This window comes from Bradysia coprophila, unplaced genomic scaffold (assembly GCF_014529535.1).
Source record: "Bradysia coprophila strain Holo2 unplaced genomic scaffold, BU_Bcop_v1 contig_232, whole genome shotgun sequence".
Classification (NCBI taxonomy): Eukaryota; Metazoa; Arthropoda; class Insecta; order Diptera; family Sciaridae; genus Bradysia; species Bradysia coprophila.
The window spans coordinates 4,751,552-4,768,574 of NW_023503493.1; the positions used below are offsets into that span (position 1 = coordinate 4,751,552).

General features: G+C 33.1%; 1 protein-coding gene across 2 annotated transcripts in view; it reads left to right on the top strand.

Annotated features, from left to right (window-relative positions):
* The window catches only part of LOC119076113 (protein TIS11), a 35,413-nt gene extending 23,886 nt beyond the window's left edge, over positions 1–11,527 (top strand). The window contains exons 1-3 of one of the 2 annotated variants that reach the window (XM_037182774.1): positions 5,644–5,787; positions 10,008–10,414; positions 10,873–11,527. In XM_037182774.1, the coding sequence (XP_037038669.1) occupies positions 5,725–5,787; positions 10,008–10,414; positions 10,873–11,425 (1,023 nt within the window). In that variant the 5' untranslated portion in view covers positions 5,644–5,724 and the 3' untranslated portion in view covers positions 11,426–11,527. Of the gene's footprint in view, positions 1–5,643; positions 5,788–10,007; positions 10,415–10,872 lie in introns of those variants that run through there. The other variant, XM_037182775.1, reaches the window with a different exon arrangement.
* The last annotated feature ends 5,496 nt before the right edge of the window (positions 11,528–17,023 follow it).

A 17,023-nucleotide genomic window follows, 5' to 3' on the forward strand; every position in this document is an offset into this window, starting at 1 on the left:
GCAAAGTTTTCACCAACTAACATTTGCCATTTTAAACAAATTGTCTTCAATCCATCGAGTTTTCTGTTGTTATTTACGTCTATTTTTAATCGAAAAAGTTTCTTTCTGTATCTTTAACTACTGTGAAATGCTATAAAATTACCATAAAATCTTAATTACCCTCTGTATCTCAGCAATATATCCAGTTTTAATGAAAAAATGTATTGGAATCGACGGACAAAAATGTTTTTTCCATTAATTAAATTTGAAAATAAAAGAAAACTTTTTTTATAAATTTTACGAAGTTAACTGACTGCAAAATGCAGTCAGCGCGGATTTTTGCCTTACATCAGCAGCTTTTATACGCGGTTTACATTCGAAAATTATATCACAAACAAAACATTTTTCCATTTTATTTATATGTTTTTCTCTATCAATTGAATGTTTATTTGTATATAAAATACGACGAACACTTCCCATGCCGATAGGTTACCAGTTTTTTTTTTTTGTGTGTTAAATATTATTTAACCTTGACAGTGAATAAGTTACGTTGTTTCTGCTTAGCTCACAGATTAATTTGTGTAAAATGCCGATACATTTTTGTGTATTGTCGACATATTTCCCATATTTTGTGCTAATAAAATGCAGTGAGCATTCAAAGTATTTATTTGTATAAATCAAAGCGCTCGTTCAGCAGCAACTAATTCACAATGCGACTAATGTTGTTTCGGCATTTCGTGAATTGATTTTGCAATTAAAAATTCGAATTTTGTTTTTGTTTATTGAATTAGAAATTTGATCGGGTTCTGTGTGTTCAGTTAATATCAAAACAATCGAATGCTATGGAATTGAAAAGAATTAATTGTTTCAAATAGGCTGACGGTGTCGAAAGAAGTTTTTTAATAGTTTAAAACAGAAAAACATCGTCAGCCTATTCGAAAGGGAGCCAAATCACTGAAATTTCAATTTTCTTTATAATTCGCTAATGTTACACATGCCCTTTCCGCATTTAACAATTTGCTAAAAAGAATTCGATTGATCGCTTCACAACTCAGTATGCAGAGGTTTCGCTCTGGATCTCCGTTTAAAACAAACGCTTTTCAAATCATTTTTAAAACTCAAAACTTATATATCTCGCCATTAGCTGACTACATTTCTTTTTCGCTGATAAAACATTTTGTGGCTCGCACTGTACATATGAGATAGCCTAACCCACAATATTATTATCACACACACCATATACTCTCTGCAAATTATCAAACATGAGCTAGCGGTTATTTGGATTATGATAAAAGTTCATATTTCAAGTGAGATATTTATTTATGAAAGACTGTACCTCTATAAGCTGGCATGTATATATCTATAGTACATACACTCCTGACGACTGGGTGCTACAATATCGAGTGCTATGTGTACTGTGTGCATTTGAACACACACAGAAATTCAATTTGTTTAATGTCAAATGGATCTGATTGCATATTGACGCTAAGAATGCACTAATGGTATATTTATACAATGACTGCTACACCATTTGAATAGACTGCGTCATTTCAGCACAAAATCTAACGTTGGACAAAATTTTTAATTTTTCTTTTTCTGTTTCTTTGCAGGTATGTAAAACATCTGTTTTCATGGAATGTACAGACGCGATGTAGATGCATATAACGAAAATAGCAACATTTCTATACTTAATTATGCAGGCTAAGTACTTGTACGAGTGTCGTTTAGACTAATAGAGAATGTAAAAACAAATATTTATGACAAAAGTTCTTCCTTCTCATTGTGATACATTTTACGGCGCAGCTTAGTTTATCTTTATTGTGCTAACTCGTGATGGATTCGAGGGCTTACAATTAATTAAAATGTTTGTATGATTAATTTGCGTTCATCAAACCGGATAGTATGGGGCACACAGATTAACATCACACCAAATGACAAAACTAAACCAAAAGCCTCAGAATGTGGTCTAATTGATCTTGTAAACAGATGGAACACCAAAACCAGTTCCATCAGTCTACGAAGCACCATTGTTTCTGGTTTATTGTCTGCCTAATGCGAAAGCTGATTATTACAAAGGAATTTACGTAAAATGAACCGAAAATATTGTTAAAGGAATTGATCGTCTTCGCAGGGGGCAAACTGCCATGTACTGGTCAACTTTCGCATGGGGCACGCAATAAAAACTTACTTTAGTGATGTAACCTATCGCACTGTGCTTTTGGGTTTCTGGAAGGTTATAAGGCTCTGAATTCCAATATATCAGCGGATTTCCAACGAATAATTTGAAATTGTTATGCAAGAGGTCTTAACATACTTATGCGCAAAAATCCCTTCTTTTGTTCGCTCTGTGTCTTTACCACAAACTTAGCAAGTTTGGTGATGAGTCGAAATTTCATTTCAACTATGATTCGCTAGACCTCTTCGTGAGCAAATTGGTATAGTGTTCGTGGAGCATTGTATCAAGTACCACTGTCGCCACGGGAGATCTCTGATCGAAACAGTGATCAATTAGTTCAACAGAAAGACAGGTTATTCATTCCCAGAGGAAAGGCTACATAATGCTGGAAACCCTAACAATTTCAATAAATTCAATAACCCGCGTCTGGAACGTCACATTTCACTGAATTCGGAAAATCGGAAAATGAAAAACTTGTCTTTTCATCACAGTTGCTCCGTGACTCGGTGTGATACACACAAAACGTAAAAATGTTATTTACACAGTTTCACTTGTTATGCAGATATGAACGCGAAACGAAACTTCTTTCATTGTTCGTACACTCATGTAATGCGTACAATCGTACATATATGTGTGGCGTGTGGGCAATGCAAAATGTTACCCATGGAACCACATCTAAGTGTACGAATATAAATCGACAACAACTGAGTATATGCACGGTACATGAGAGTCTCTTGTTTTGTTAGTTTTATTGTTGTTAATCTTCATGGGTCATGCCTTTTGGCTGATGCTGATGCATTAGTGGGAATTTTTCTGCTAACAATTGACGGACATAACATTCGTCGTGTCTTGGCCATATTCAATTTCAAATGAATGGTTTTATTTGCCGCTAAATAATTTAACGATGATCGTTAAACCAAAGAGCGTTATATATCGACAAGCTCAATATACTTAAAATACTTAAAACACGTCGTGGTGAGGTTGAATGAATTTGCAAACGCGTAGAACGTGAAATGTATATACCTTGACAGCTCAGTTGAACAGTCTCTTGTTCATCGCAACTCTGCGTTGGTATTTAGACACCGGAACTGTAATCCGAACATTGAAACTATATTCGAATTGACATTGTCACTTTGAGTGTAAATCAGCTTTGTCTCACCTTGCGATTGGCACCTAGTCTATGTTGCAGAATTTAAACAAAAAAAAAACGTTGCATCAAGACGTTCATCGCGTTACAAGTCACACTCAGCACAATACGTAAACATTCGAGGACTCTCTATGTCTCGTCTCAGTCATACACTACAATGAATTGATAAAAAGATGAGAGACTATTTTTAGCACAAAATCAGATTTTTTCTTGTTAAATTTATTGCTTGTTCATGAGGAGTATGAGTATAATAATGTCTATATGCACGACGGGCGGGATTTTATTAATGAAAAAAAAGAGTTTTTGTTTAAAAACAAAACACAAACCGAAACATGACTTTGCTCATTTCGTCGAGTTCTGTGAGTGTACAAACGAGAGTGAACTATATTATTGAGATGTGTGTGGTGTGACGTGACTGTTTTTTCTTGTTTTGTTTTTCTATTTTGTTTTTTAAATAATAAACTTCTAACTGCTAACGTTCTTGGACTTCCGGTTCAAAAACTACTCGATTATTATATACTATGCACACCACAACCGATGACGCTTACACAGTCTCTCCGGTTTCGAACTTATGATGATTCAATGAGTTGTGTGTACATAATTCATTTAATTGTAACCATCCAGAGTATAAACATGTTTTCGTCGTTACATTTGCTTAGCAGCGACATTCTTTCAACTAACAACAATTTTATTGCACGCAATTTTTGCTGGTGTGTTGCTAGTCAAGAAATTACGAAAAGTAAAAAAGAAATTGTCGTATGAAGGGATACGCTTGACGTGTCTATGTATTCATAGATTAATCATCAATCAGAACGATTGATACGTCGAGAAATGAAAATGGACTTTTACTCGTTCCATGCCAGGAAATGCGTCATTTTAACACGCATTTCGCAATATATGCTCGCTTGAATAATTTGCAATCCTTCCCTTCCGGTGTATCGGTTTTGTCAAAACTATGATTCTGCAACGAAAGTATTTGAATGACTGGTAGGTGTAAGATGGACATTATGACCACAGATCCAAGCTTTGGTCCTACGGGTTATGTTGGGCCGATACAGAAGACTCATCATAGAAGATGAATATATGGAAGGTGGGTGTCAGTGCGCATCGATTGATGCGATTGACGTCACCTCCACAAATCAGGGTGAACCATCTTGAACAAACCACAGACTGATTGAAATTCCCCCTAAATCGACTGGTAATTTATAGCTATATGAGCCATTCATAGTTTGACTGGTTCAACGCCCTTAGTTCTCTAAAATATTGTTTACTTAGTCCGAACTTAAGCCAAACTTTGTATGGTAGAACCAGACACTCACATGTATAATTCTGAGCATTTGAAGTTCTCATACTTTAGTTGTTCTTACTCAACACTTGAATATATCCAAACCAGTTGAGTCATCATCTTTGTGGTAACTTCGCCACTCATACCCGCATGTGTTAAGCATAAGTCTGATGGTGATAAAAAGATCTGGCAAAATTGTTTTTCAATCTATTTATGATTCGCTAGAGATGTACATGCAAAAATATATTACCTTCTCGGGATAGACAGTTAACTTATATCACAAAATTTTCAAATTTTTTCAAATTGATTAAAATCAGAAAATTTAAGCTCAAAATAAAGCTTTCTCCAGTCACCGGTTGAAGCCGACTTAAGGTCGATACATTATAGACAACGCTGTCCATTTAATTTCGCCTGACTTATTACTATTTTCTCTGTGCCTATTTTGCTGAGCCTAGAGATATAAATTGGTGTGCGAAAAAATGCGGTAGTCTTGTAGATTCCGATGAATTTGTTCATGCAAATAAATTTTATTTTATGGACGTTGGACATCCCGTACGCTAAACATTAACAAATGCTTGTAAGTCAAAAACAAAACAATTTTTTTCCTTAATTATTTGCAATTTATTTGTACGATTTTTTCTATCTCTCGTCATTTAACGACCAATTTACATGATTGTTTAGTTGATGTAATTAAAATGTCATGGGAATTTTTTTTTCGCGTTTACAATATCACTCTACACGGCTTGATCTTTGCAAAATATATATTTTATAGTTAATTGATCATTGCATTGTTTCAGCTACCATATTTCTCCCCGACACTTATTGCAAATAATAATAAAAGTCGTATGCCATCGTAATCGAGTGATTAATATCGCCATTACAAGTTTTTTTTTCCTTTCTGGCGTTTATCGCTGATAATAGACGTCTTTAAGCGGTGTGGTATCACGTAACAGAAATTAACTGATGAAATCAATCACATCTGCACTGTTTCTCACTAAACATTCAAATTAAAAGTCAATTGTTTGAGACGTCATTTTCCTTTCGATTTTTTTAATTTTATTTCTTTTTTCGAATAATTAGTTTTGTTGCCAACCAAATTAATAATTTATTGTGTGCTGTAAACCCGTCGATTATAAGATGTTTATGAGTCGCGATCAAAAGTCTGTAGAAAATTTAATTCAATTCATCGTTGCGAATCAGGTAACAGAACGGAAAATGAAACAAAAAAATAGTTACGAAAACAACACACCGACTGACTTAAGTTTTGTTGTGCTGATATCACTCATACGTTTGCACGAACAATTATGTGCTTTGGTGTAGGTTGTGAAAATCGAGAGTAATTCTTTGCACCATTCAGGTGTATTGACATAGTTTAATTGCTTGATATGCGCGACCGGACCGACAGTGGCTGGAAGCAATTATTCGAATTAGTAAATTCCACTTTTTGCGCTGATTCTAATCCATTATACCTAACGTGTGTCTATTACAAAGTTAATCCATGGCATTGATCATTAATGTTGTCACCCTAAACGTTAAAGTCATGCAAAGCATTTTTACGGAATTCTTATTTCCATTCAAGCATCAATCGTCTTAACATCAATAGAATAGACAGATCGAGACAAATCAACAGTCAATTTTGTAGTGTTCGAAGCCTTACCATCGAATTGTAATTGGTAATTTGCGGCGATTTGCTTGCCAACGTATGATTCGGTCGTGCGAAGGTAGGGATCATGGTCATTTCGATTAGTAAATGATTTATTCAAAAATCTTCTTCTCTGTCTGTCTTGCACAGTGTTAATATCATTTCCGTAATTAAAATTGTTTGTTAAACATGACATGGTCGTCAAGTCTACAATGTCCCTGCGTATTTAATTGTTAAAAGTTGAACTCATATTTGCTCGAAATTTCCGTTACGACGCGTTTCTCTCGGCCAAATATAATGCCCCATTAATTGTTTAAACACAGAACAGAGAGAAAATATGTTATGAAATCGTCGGGCATGCGATGGTTAAAAATCGTTAATTTGTATCGCAATTTGATGGTGTTAACGGACATGTTGAGAACTGTGTGTCTGAATCAATGGGGCATAGACGTTTTACAGAAGTTATTTTTAATCGACGGGAAATATTATTCTGAGTAAAAAGTTGTTCTACGCTATGTCTCTGAAATGTACCGATTTTTTTAGAAACATTTAAAAAAAAAAAATTGAATTTACCAAAAATGTAGACAAATTGAAACATCGAAACTGGGATCACTGAAATGCAGCTTTTGATTACTGCAATCAGTCAATATCTTTCAATAAATGTGGGTCTCAAGAACTCAAGATACTCAAGAACTCAATCGTGTTTTTGAGCAACAGACAAGTTGTTTACCTCGTCTTCGGCTCGCTTATCGGAAAGATAATCAGCGAAGATTGTCGCTAGAGAAACACACTTGTTTCCGAATTAATCGAGGGCAACATATTCATGGAAAATCGTTTGTCAGTGAAAAGAAAATCATTCAAAATTTTACGAAAGAAAATCTGCAAAATCATAGAAAATCCTCAGAGAATGGTCTTTTCACATCCAAGCTCGACCAAAATATTTGGGCTGTCACTTAAAACATTCTTCTCCATATAGAGGTCAACTTTTGCATGGGACAAGCAATAAAACAACTTTTGAAAATGTCTATCCCCCATTACAATTTGAATGAATAATGCGCTTGAACACTGTGAATCACGGTTCCTATCTTTCCAACGAAAGTCAGTTATGTGTCGACGTCCTTCTTATATACTCTCAACAAGATTGTCCCTTCAACCAAAGTCCAATCCAATGGAAATGATTGAAAAGTAAATATTGACCGAAATTAGCGGTGTTTGGTCGGGTACAACAAAACACAACAAGAAAAAAACGTTGTGTTGAGTAAGTAAACGGTTGGTTGTTGGTTATTTAAATTCAAAATTGATTATCAAAAATGCTTTTTGAATTGATTGGCCTTTATTGGCCGTTGCGTCATCGCTCACTTGTGTATTACAATATTTTATTATTGATTTCAATCATACGACAAATCGCAGCATCGATGCTCTTCGTAAATCCGGGATTGTAATGTGAATGTTTTGCTGTTGTCGTTGTGTTTTCAATTTTATATTTAGCCGCTTTTAAATACCATACACATCGCTATACTAGTCTTGTTGCTATATAGTAATTAGCTGATGAAATATGGCGAAATTATTTATTTACACCAACAACATTTACTCAAGTCATACTCTCAACAACCGCCAATCATTAAATTAATAATCTGTTTTTTTTTCGGTTGAGTTGCCTACATTTTCTGTGTGTTTTTTTCCATTTTAAACTCGTTATCATATCTACACGCCAAAGACCATAGCCACTTCTGATGGGTATATATACACATTTTACACGGAATTTATAATTACGCAACATGATCAAATTTTTAATCAATAAAAATGTTGACTTCGTGATACGTCTAAATGGGGATCTCAGATAAAGATGCCATGTGTGTCGGTCGACGAAATTTAATGGATATATTTCGCGTTTTCTCGTTGCTGTGTGTCTGTTGCTCTCAGTTCAAGCAATCAAGTCATAGTGTAGTCTAACGCATATTATGTTGTCGTATATGTCGCAATTTATGCACTTTGGTCAGGCAGCGTAAAAATAATCCCAATATTAACATACTAGTCATAGGTGCATCTTACGTGAATGTTAAGCGAATCATAAGAAAAATGGAACACATTTTTACATAGAAAATGCAATTACATTTTTCTTATGATTCGCTTGACATTTACGTACATGCATCGATGATTAGTCACTTTTTGCAATTGTCTGAGGAAGGTGCGGGAAAACAAGAAAAATAGAGGAAAATTTTCAGTTTTGCTTGTTTTATCGATAGCTTTTAGTAAATAGCCTCAATACAAACAACACACACTCTACGGATAATAGCGGCAGAGTCAAAATGACCCAAAATTATATCGGCTAAATTTGAAGTTTTTGGACAAAATGATGTATGGACGACTTGTTCATTATCAAATATAAGTGGCACCTTCCATACATCACTTTTCGATTGGACCACGGGAACCACCCGGAACCACCTGGAACCACTTGCAAAAATCAAGCAAAATTTCGACTCTGCCGCTATTATCCGTAGAGTGTGTGTTGTTTGTATTGAGGCTATTTAGCTTTTAGTTTACAGCCTTGGTTGTACAAACCCCATTTTCTTAAAAATTAAAGATTTTGTTTCGTCTCGGCAATATCTTTCATTTGACATATCACATATGTTTTCGAGCGAAAACATTCGGAGATATGCCAGCCTTCTCACATTTAGTAGTAGTTGATCGACCAAATCGATTTTCCGAAAATTTAGATATTTGGATTTGTGTTGAAAATACCTTTCTGTTGATGTATAGCTTCCAATTTCTGAGCGAATACATCCAGAGATTTGCTTGAAAATCTAGTGAAAAACAGGCAAAGCAAATCCATAAACAAAAACACTCTTCCAGGAACTTGACTCCAAACTTCTGTCGCTTTTCGGAGCACTTTCCGTTGAGTTGCGACAACGTTTTGGCGCTAGAAAGTTAAATGGGCACTCAAAACAGAGGTGAACAACGTAAAACTCAGAATTTTTTGTTGTGTTGGGTCTCGGTCGGCGTATTTGCCTGTTTCCCTTCGCCCTTGGCGGAAAAACAAGAAAACTTCATATTTTCCTACTTTTCTTGTTTTCCCGCACCTCGAGAAGTGACAAATTTTAACGATAGTCTGTTGTCGCTAACATTTGCATTTCACAATAAGTCTTGCACGATTGCAACAGTGACCAAGGCAATATTGCTTGTGTAACATAATATATAGATCTATGTTTTGGCATAGAAAGAGTTCATTCCGTCACAGAAACATATGCTGGTATATTATCGCACACGGTGTATTGTCAACCTTGGCTTCGCCTCGGGTGGATAACGTAACATACCTTGATACGATTCTTGTTGCTAGAATAACTATTGCATACTCAGCACTTTCGCCTTTTATGTCGATTCTATGTACAAATTTGCATACCTCCCAGACTCACTCCAAGAATTCTTTCCTTTTCCGTCTTACATCCAATGAGACGACGAACACCAATCATGTGTACAATTATTGTAAGCAATCGGTCCGGGTTATCGCTGTGTAACATTCTCTTCCAAACTGAATATAAATTTTAGTCACTTCAACTGATAACACACATATTTAGCTGCTTGTCGTGTCACTCAATTAAACTCCAAAATATTTAAAAAAAAAATTATTTGTGTTAAACGAGATAACCTTCCCACAATGTCAGCTAAAGAAGTGTAATATATAAGAAGTTAAAAATAAAATCAAGAAGAGAAGAAAAAACACTGAAAACTTGCGAGATTAAATTTTTTTTATTAATTTTGATTCCATCTCGTTTTACAGCAAGCAGCCAGCCGATCATTATCCCATACTGGAATCACAAACTCAGCAATGCAATCGTTCACAAACAACAATCTAAACACAACATCAAATGCCAACAATAATTTATTAAATAACAATAATCTATACAATGGCACAACACAATCATCCGTGCCAGCCAATCTCTGCCAATCGTCGAATAACAACAATTTGATGACACAGCGAATTAATGCAGCCGCAGCGGCTATTGTTGCTCAACAACAACACAATCAACAGAAGTTTATGTTACACAGTGCACTGTCGCGAGCTGCATCACATCCACAGGGCAATGTTGTGTCATTTGTGAATTCATTGATTGAAAATCTGGGACAAGGACATCGAAAGTTGGAACGGACACAATCGGAACCATTGCCACAAGCGAATACCTCACGGTAAGTGCAGTCCCATCAATTGTGGGAAAAAAATCTTTTGTTGTTAGGGTCACACGGGACATACATTCCAATGATGGAAAGGGTCATACGGGTCACATATTCCAATGATAGGAAGGGTCGAAATGTTGATTTTTTTCATGTAAATAACAAGAAGAAACAAAAAATCAAAATTTGTTGCTTGAGAGAGTGATAAAACTGCATAAAATTACAGAAAAAAATTTAGCTTATTCATTACCCCATCCAACTAAGCTTTCGAATAAATTCACTTGAGGGTAGAGCTCTAACTCGGCTCTAAGTTGCCATTAGCATTGAATCTATTGTAATTGAAATTTGTAAGAGAAACCTGTGTGCCTGGATTGTGCTAGAGTGAAATAACAACCGAACAGATTCGTCGACCTTCGGTCCATTGTCGTCCACAAAACCAATCGTAACCATTGTACCATTTTCTCCGTTTCCAGATATAAAACAGAACTGTGTCGTCCGTTCGAAGAGGCCGGTGCTTGTAAATATGGTGAAAAATGTCAATTCGCTCACGGCATCAACGAACTCCGTAACCTGCAACGTCATCCCAAGTACAAAACCGAACTATGTCGCACATTTCACAGCGTCGGCTTCTGTCCATACGGTCCCCGATGCCATTTCGTACACAATGCCGAAGAGGCACGCAACCACAACCGTGCCGTTCATGCTGCCGTCGTCCGTGCAGCCATCGCAGCCGGCCAACCAATACCACTGAGTCCACCAATCAGTATGTCGACCGGTTCGGACCGAGCATCACCGACCGGTTCGCTGTCGCTCAGTCCGACCAATTCGATGGCCAGCTTCTTCCCCGATCAAACTAGTCCAACATTTTCGCAAGGGTTCACGTTTCCATCGTCGCAACACAGTCCACCGGCGAGTCCAATCAATTTGTCGCCGATTGCAACGCCACCGCCGGGCGATGATGCACGCTTACCGATATTCAATCAGCTGAGCTCGTCGTTAGAGGCGTTTAAGCATTTGGGATTGTAAAGATGCAGCGAGAGACGCAAGAAAGAAAAAAAAAAACAGAAAAATTCGTTGTGCGCACGCGGCTCTTTCATTCTTTTCCATTATTACAAAAAATATTCAAAATAATCATCCCCGCTCCGTTACACCTTAAACAAAACTCCCCGTTTAACTTGGATTCGGCTTATGTTAATTTTATTAATTATTATTTTTTTACGATTTACGATGAAATTTTTTGTGTTTAAAATCTAAACTGAGAATCAAATTTATTTATTTCTTGTATTTAAAAACAAACAAATGATTGAACAGATGATGATGAAAAGAAAATCGGTGAAAATGAGAGAGAGAGGAGAGGAACAAATTGATTTCAAATAAAATCAATCATTTTCTGTCAATCATGAAGAAGAAGAAGAAGAAGAATTATAAATTATTATTTATTGAAAAAACGCTAATTGTTAAACGGACGAAAGAGAGAGAATGAAAAATGAATAAAGATCCACAGTGTTGAAAATGTACGGATATTTTTGATCTCAATGAAGTAATTTTTTCGTTTTTTTTTTAATTCTATTTTTTTCTTATTCCTTAAATTGTGGTCGAAATATCACGTTTTATTCGGTCCTTCTTCGACTCTCTGCAATGGAACGTGTTTATGTTCTCAATTCGATACAAAAAAATGGGAACGAACAATTTTTCCTTTTTGTTTGCAGGGCTTATAGTGGTGCAAATGTTTTAGTGAATGTTAGGGAATTTTTACAGATTCCCGCCAATTTTTTCAAATTTCCACGATTTTTTTAACGAAATTTTTACGAATTTCAACACTTGTTTTATGACGTTGTGAAAGTTCTTGGAAGTTCTCGTAAAAAACCTTCAAAATTACCCAAAATTCGTAAAAAAAATTGTAAAAATAAAAATTCCAAAAATTTGACAAAATTCGAAGAGTTTTTACGAAATTTTGGAATTTTACGAATTTCCGCGGTACTTTTTTAAAAATTTAAACAAAATGATTCGAATTCTCGCCCATTTTTCGAATATCTGCGTAAATTTTGGGTTTTTTTTACAATTTGACGAATTTTTTTGAATTTGTAACAATTTGAGAGCTTCGTAAAAAATTGTGAAAATTAAAAAAAAGCAATCCCAAAAGTTCGACGGAAACTCGTAGAAAATCCAAAACTTGTGAAAATTCGAGAGAAAAATCACATTTTTACGAATTTAAACGTAACTTTTTGTAATCTTTAAAAGAATTTTCGCGTAACTTTTGGGGTTTTCACGAATTTTTTGAATTCTCACCAATTTTTGGATAAATTTAGGTATTTTTTGAACTTCCATTTTTTTTGCGAGAACTCACGAAAATGTTTTCACAGCGTCCTGATTGAACTATTTATTCTGTCAATGAAACAAAAGTAGAGGAAGACGAAGAGAAAGAAGAAGGCGAAGAGAAAGAGAAGGCGAAGAGAAAGAGAAGACGAAGAGGAAGAAGAAGTCGAAGAAAGTCGATAAATAAAGAGAGAGAAGAAAAAGAAAATCTTCCGACGTTTTTTTTTGTCTCCCTCCCTTCCTTCTCTTCTTTTTCAAGCGAAAAACGTACATTTCGAGCATTCAATTAGTGCAAAAACAAAAAAAAATGAAAATCTACACGCGTGTTGTACATGTCTTTTTTTCTTAATTTATGTATTATTCGTAATTTGTATCATTTAATTAATAAAAAAAATTTAATTATTTTTTTCTTCTCTTATATTACGGTATTTAATTTATATATTGAACTCGTGTTTTGGTCACCATATTAGTGCCTTAAATTAATGGATTGAACACTAAGCGTAAAGAAAGAACGAACATGAATTATTAATGATTTGTATGTGTGTGGAAGGAAAAGCAACAACAAAATGTAAAACTATAATTTATATGAAAACAAATATTATTTATACTTAACGATTTATATACGATTTAACCCTTTTTTACAGAAGTTTTTTTTTATTTTAATTTTTTTATGATTTATTTCACTTATGAGGTGCTCCTTTGAAGAAGAAAGAGAGAGAGAGAAAAAATTTTCTTTTTCATTATAATTTCCACGTTCTTCCCTATTTTTCTAATTTTTTTATTTTATAATTTTGTACATACAAAACAAGGAAAAGAAAACAAAAAATTTAATTTCATTGCAAATATTAGAACGAAAACTAAAAAATGAATTTAACTTCTTCCATTAGATTTTAGTTTAAAATGAAAGAAACCAACAAAGAGAAGAAGAAACAAATTTAATTATTTTTTTTGTGTAAATCCGACGAGAGAGACAAAATCATGGTGAACTTAACGAACTTAACGAAAGAAAAAAAATCATTTAAAAAAACAAAAACCAAACGAAAAGATTTTGTGGAATGTGAACTCAAGGAAAAGGTATTTCTTAATGAAATACACAAAGATTACGAGGTCATAATCGACAATCCGATACTGTTTGTTCTTTACATAGCCCAAAAGTTTGTGTTTCCCCGGTCATACAAAATCGAGTGAAATGTGACTTCTGCTGACTCGTAGAACGCTTCGCAATTATATCGATTCCACGTCTCTAAAGGTAAGGTTTCAGGTAAGTTACAATCGTAGAAATTGGTTCACCGGTTAAACTGATCGCATTATTCAAAGTTGATTGACTTGGATTATAAATCATCTTCAAGGACATTTGAAATGTCATTAACGTTAAAATAATTGTTCATATTAATGAATGAACGAGTGAACGAAACATTTAATGAAACTTTAGTGAGGTTATGTCTGATAGTACCGTAACTTGACGATAAACTATAGTAATCGTTTCAGTGAACGTTCATTATGCAAAATGTCTTTCTATTCGTCGGATGTCCAATTGACGTCTAAGATTACCTTATTCATCTACTTAATCTATCCGAAAACGTTCAACGTAACGGAAATTATTGTCTCACAATTTAAGAGAAATTTCAATTTTCAATTTTACCAAATTTGAGTCACTTCTCGATTTTAATATAAGTCCTCAATGTGAAGTTCGTGATTTTTTCTTTTGAATTTTTTTTTTAACCTAAAAAAACGAGCTAGAAACAGTGTTTGCTGATTCAACGATAATGATAATAATAAATTTAACGAAAGAAGAAAATAAATAGAAGAAAAAAGCGCTCGGCTGTGTTTAAATAACATTTTGTCTAAGAGAAATAATATTCCGAAAGAATTTTTTGTTTTTACTTTGTCTTTTAATTTTGCACAAACATTTTCGAATCGTGATTAGTGGTGGGACGAATCAATGTCATGGAGCTCTCCAAATCAAATCAATGCATTTCTTAAATAATTCTGGATATTCAAAGTAAGGTCGAAGCATTATAATTTGATCGATTCTATTCATTTTTAAATAATTGTAGTTTTTGAAGAAATCATTTCGAAAACATTCCAGTATAAAAGCTTACACATGCGCATTAGAGCTGTTTACTCGCGGTATACCTGCGGGTAATCCCTTCAATGCACGCTTCTAAGCTTTTATACTGTAATGTTTTCGAAATGATTTCTTCGAAAACTACAATTATTTAAAAATGAATTAAATGAGTAGAGTCGATCAAATTATAATGCTCCGACTTTAATTCCAGGTTTTTCCGACTTTTTTCTTAAAAATTTTTAATTTTCGCAAAAAATTTATTTTTTTAATTTTTAAAAGTTTTTTTTACAACGACACGACATAATATAAAATACACAAACACCCACGCACTGCACTCACACACTCACACATATTGGCACTTTTTTCATGCAAAACATTTTTGTTTTTTTAATTTATTATTTCTCTTCTCCATTTTTTTTTCTTTAATTTAATTTAGAATCTAAAACAAATAACAAACCAACAAGAGATAATCCAAGGGGCCATTTTTTGCAATTTTATGTGTTATGTATAGTAATTTATAATTTTTTGATTTTAAATATTTTGTTTTTATAAAATTATAATTTTTTTGATTTTAAAATATTTAAGCACAGTAAAAGACACTTTTAATTAAAACTCACAATGGAAATGTAACACACAGACACAGAGACAATTTTTGTTTTCTTAAATATAAGTTTGAAAAGAAAAATAGATTTGAAGAAAGAATGAAAGTAATTTAAAGAAAAAAGAGAAACATAGAAACCACATTGATATAATGAATATTGTGTACATTTTTAATGATATAAAAAGAGGGCGAGAGAAAAAGAAATATTTATTTTAAAAAATATAGAAGAAAAAAGCGCAGTCATATTGGCATACTTTTGATAATAATTTAAGAAGAAAAAAATATAAAATTTCGAGAACAGAAAGAATTAAAAATTTAAAGTGAAAAGAAACCAACCTGTACATCGATACAAATATAATTGCAATTTTATAAAAAAAATTGTCTTCCAAAACATAAAACAAAACGCGTAAATGAGGTGGGAAAAAATAACAAAAAAAAATTATTTTTTTTAAAGAAAAGTTTTATGAAAAAAAAAAGAAATTCGAGGAAAAAAAAAGATTTAATTTCTTAGACGAAAGAGAAAAATATATTTTTTAGCATTATAGCAGGGTGTGATTCAGCGATTTTTTTTGGAAATTGACAAAAAAAATTGTTTTTGATATAAAAGGCACGAAAGAAAGAGAGAGATTTTTTTTTGGCGCAACCTGATGAGTAACAAAACCCAAAATATTAATTTTTAGAGAAAGCGATAAAAAATTTAATTTAAATTATTTACTTCTTTTATTTATTACACACAAACGCTATACTAATCTAAAGAACAGAATAACAAAACCACACAACCATTCACAATTCACTACAGCTCATATCGATTTTCGATCATAATTTCTCTTCCTTTTTTTTAAATAATTTTATTAGTTTTTATCTCTTATTAATTTATACAAAACAAAACAAAAAAAAATCATTTTTTAATTTAACCGCAACTTAAATTATGTCTAAATATATATTAAAATTGTAAGGAGGAACATTTATTATAAAACACAGAGAAACATAAATAGTCAAAGCGAGAAAGGAAGAAAGAAAGAATGAAGAAGACGAAGAAGAAGTAAAACATTAAAAATTAAACAATGTGAACATAACCTCTCCCAAATAAATTATTTAATCAAAATGAATATCGCATTGTCGCATTTTATTTCAGTTTATGAATATTTTTTATCATTTTTTTATTATTTATATTTTTTGTTTGTTTCAGAAAGATAATATTGTAGAGAAAGACAGTGTGAGAAGGAAGAGAGAAGAAGAAGAAAACTTATTATTATATTAATAATTTCTATTTACCTTATTGTAATATCTGTACACGCATTATATATATTGTAAAACAGAAAAATTTATTTAAAAAGTAAAAAAGTTTTTAAAAAAATGATATTTGAATTTGTGGTAAAAAAATTGATTGAAACAAACGAAATGCTTAACTTATTTTATTTTATTTATGCATCAAAGAACATTACAAACACCTTAAAAACACACACACATCCATACAATTTGGCGTTGATTTTTCATTTAATTTTATTATTTTTTCACATTCTTAGCAACTAAAAATCAAAAAACCAACCAAACCGATAGACAATCTCGAAACTTTTAAATTATATTCAAAAATCCACAAAAAAATTAAGTTTAAAAATCGAATTACATCAAAGATTTT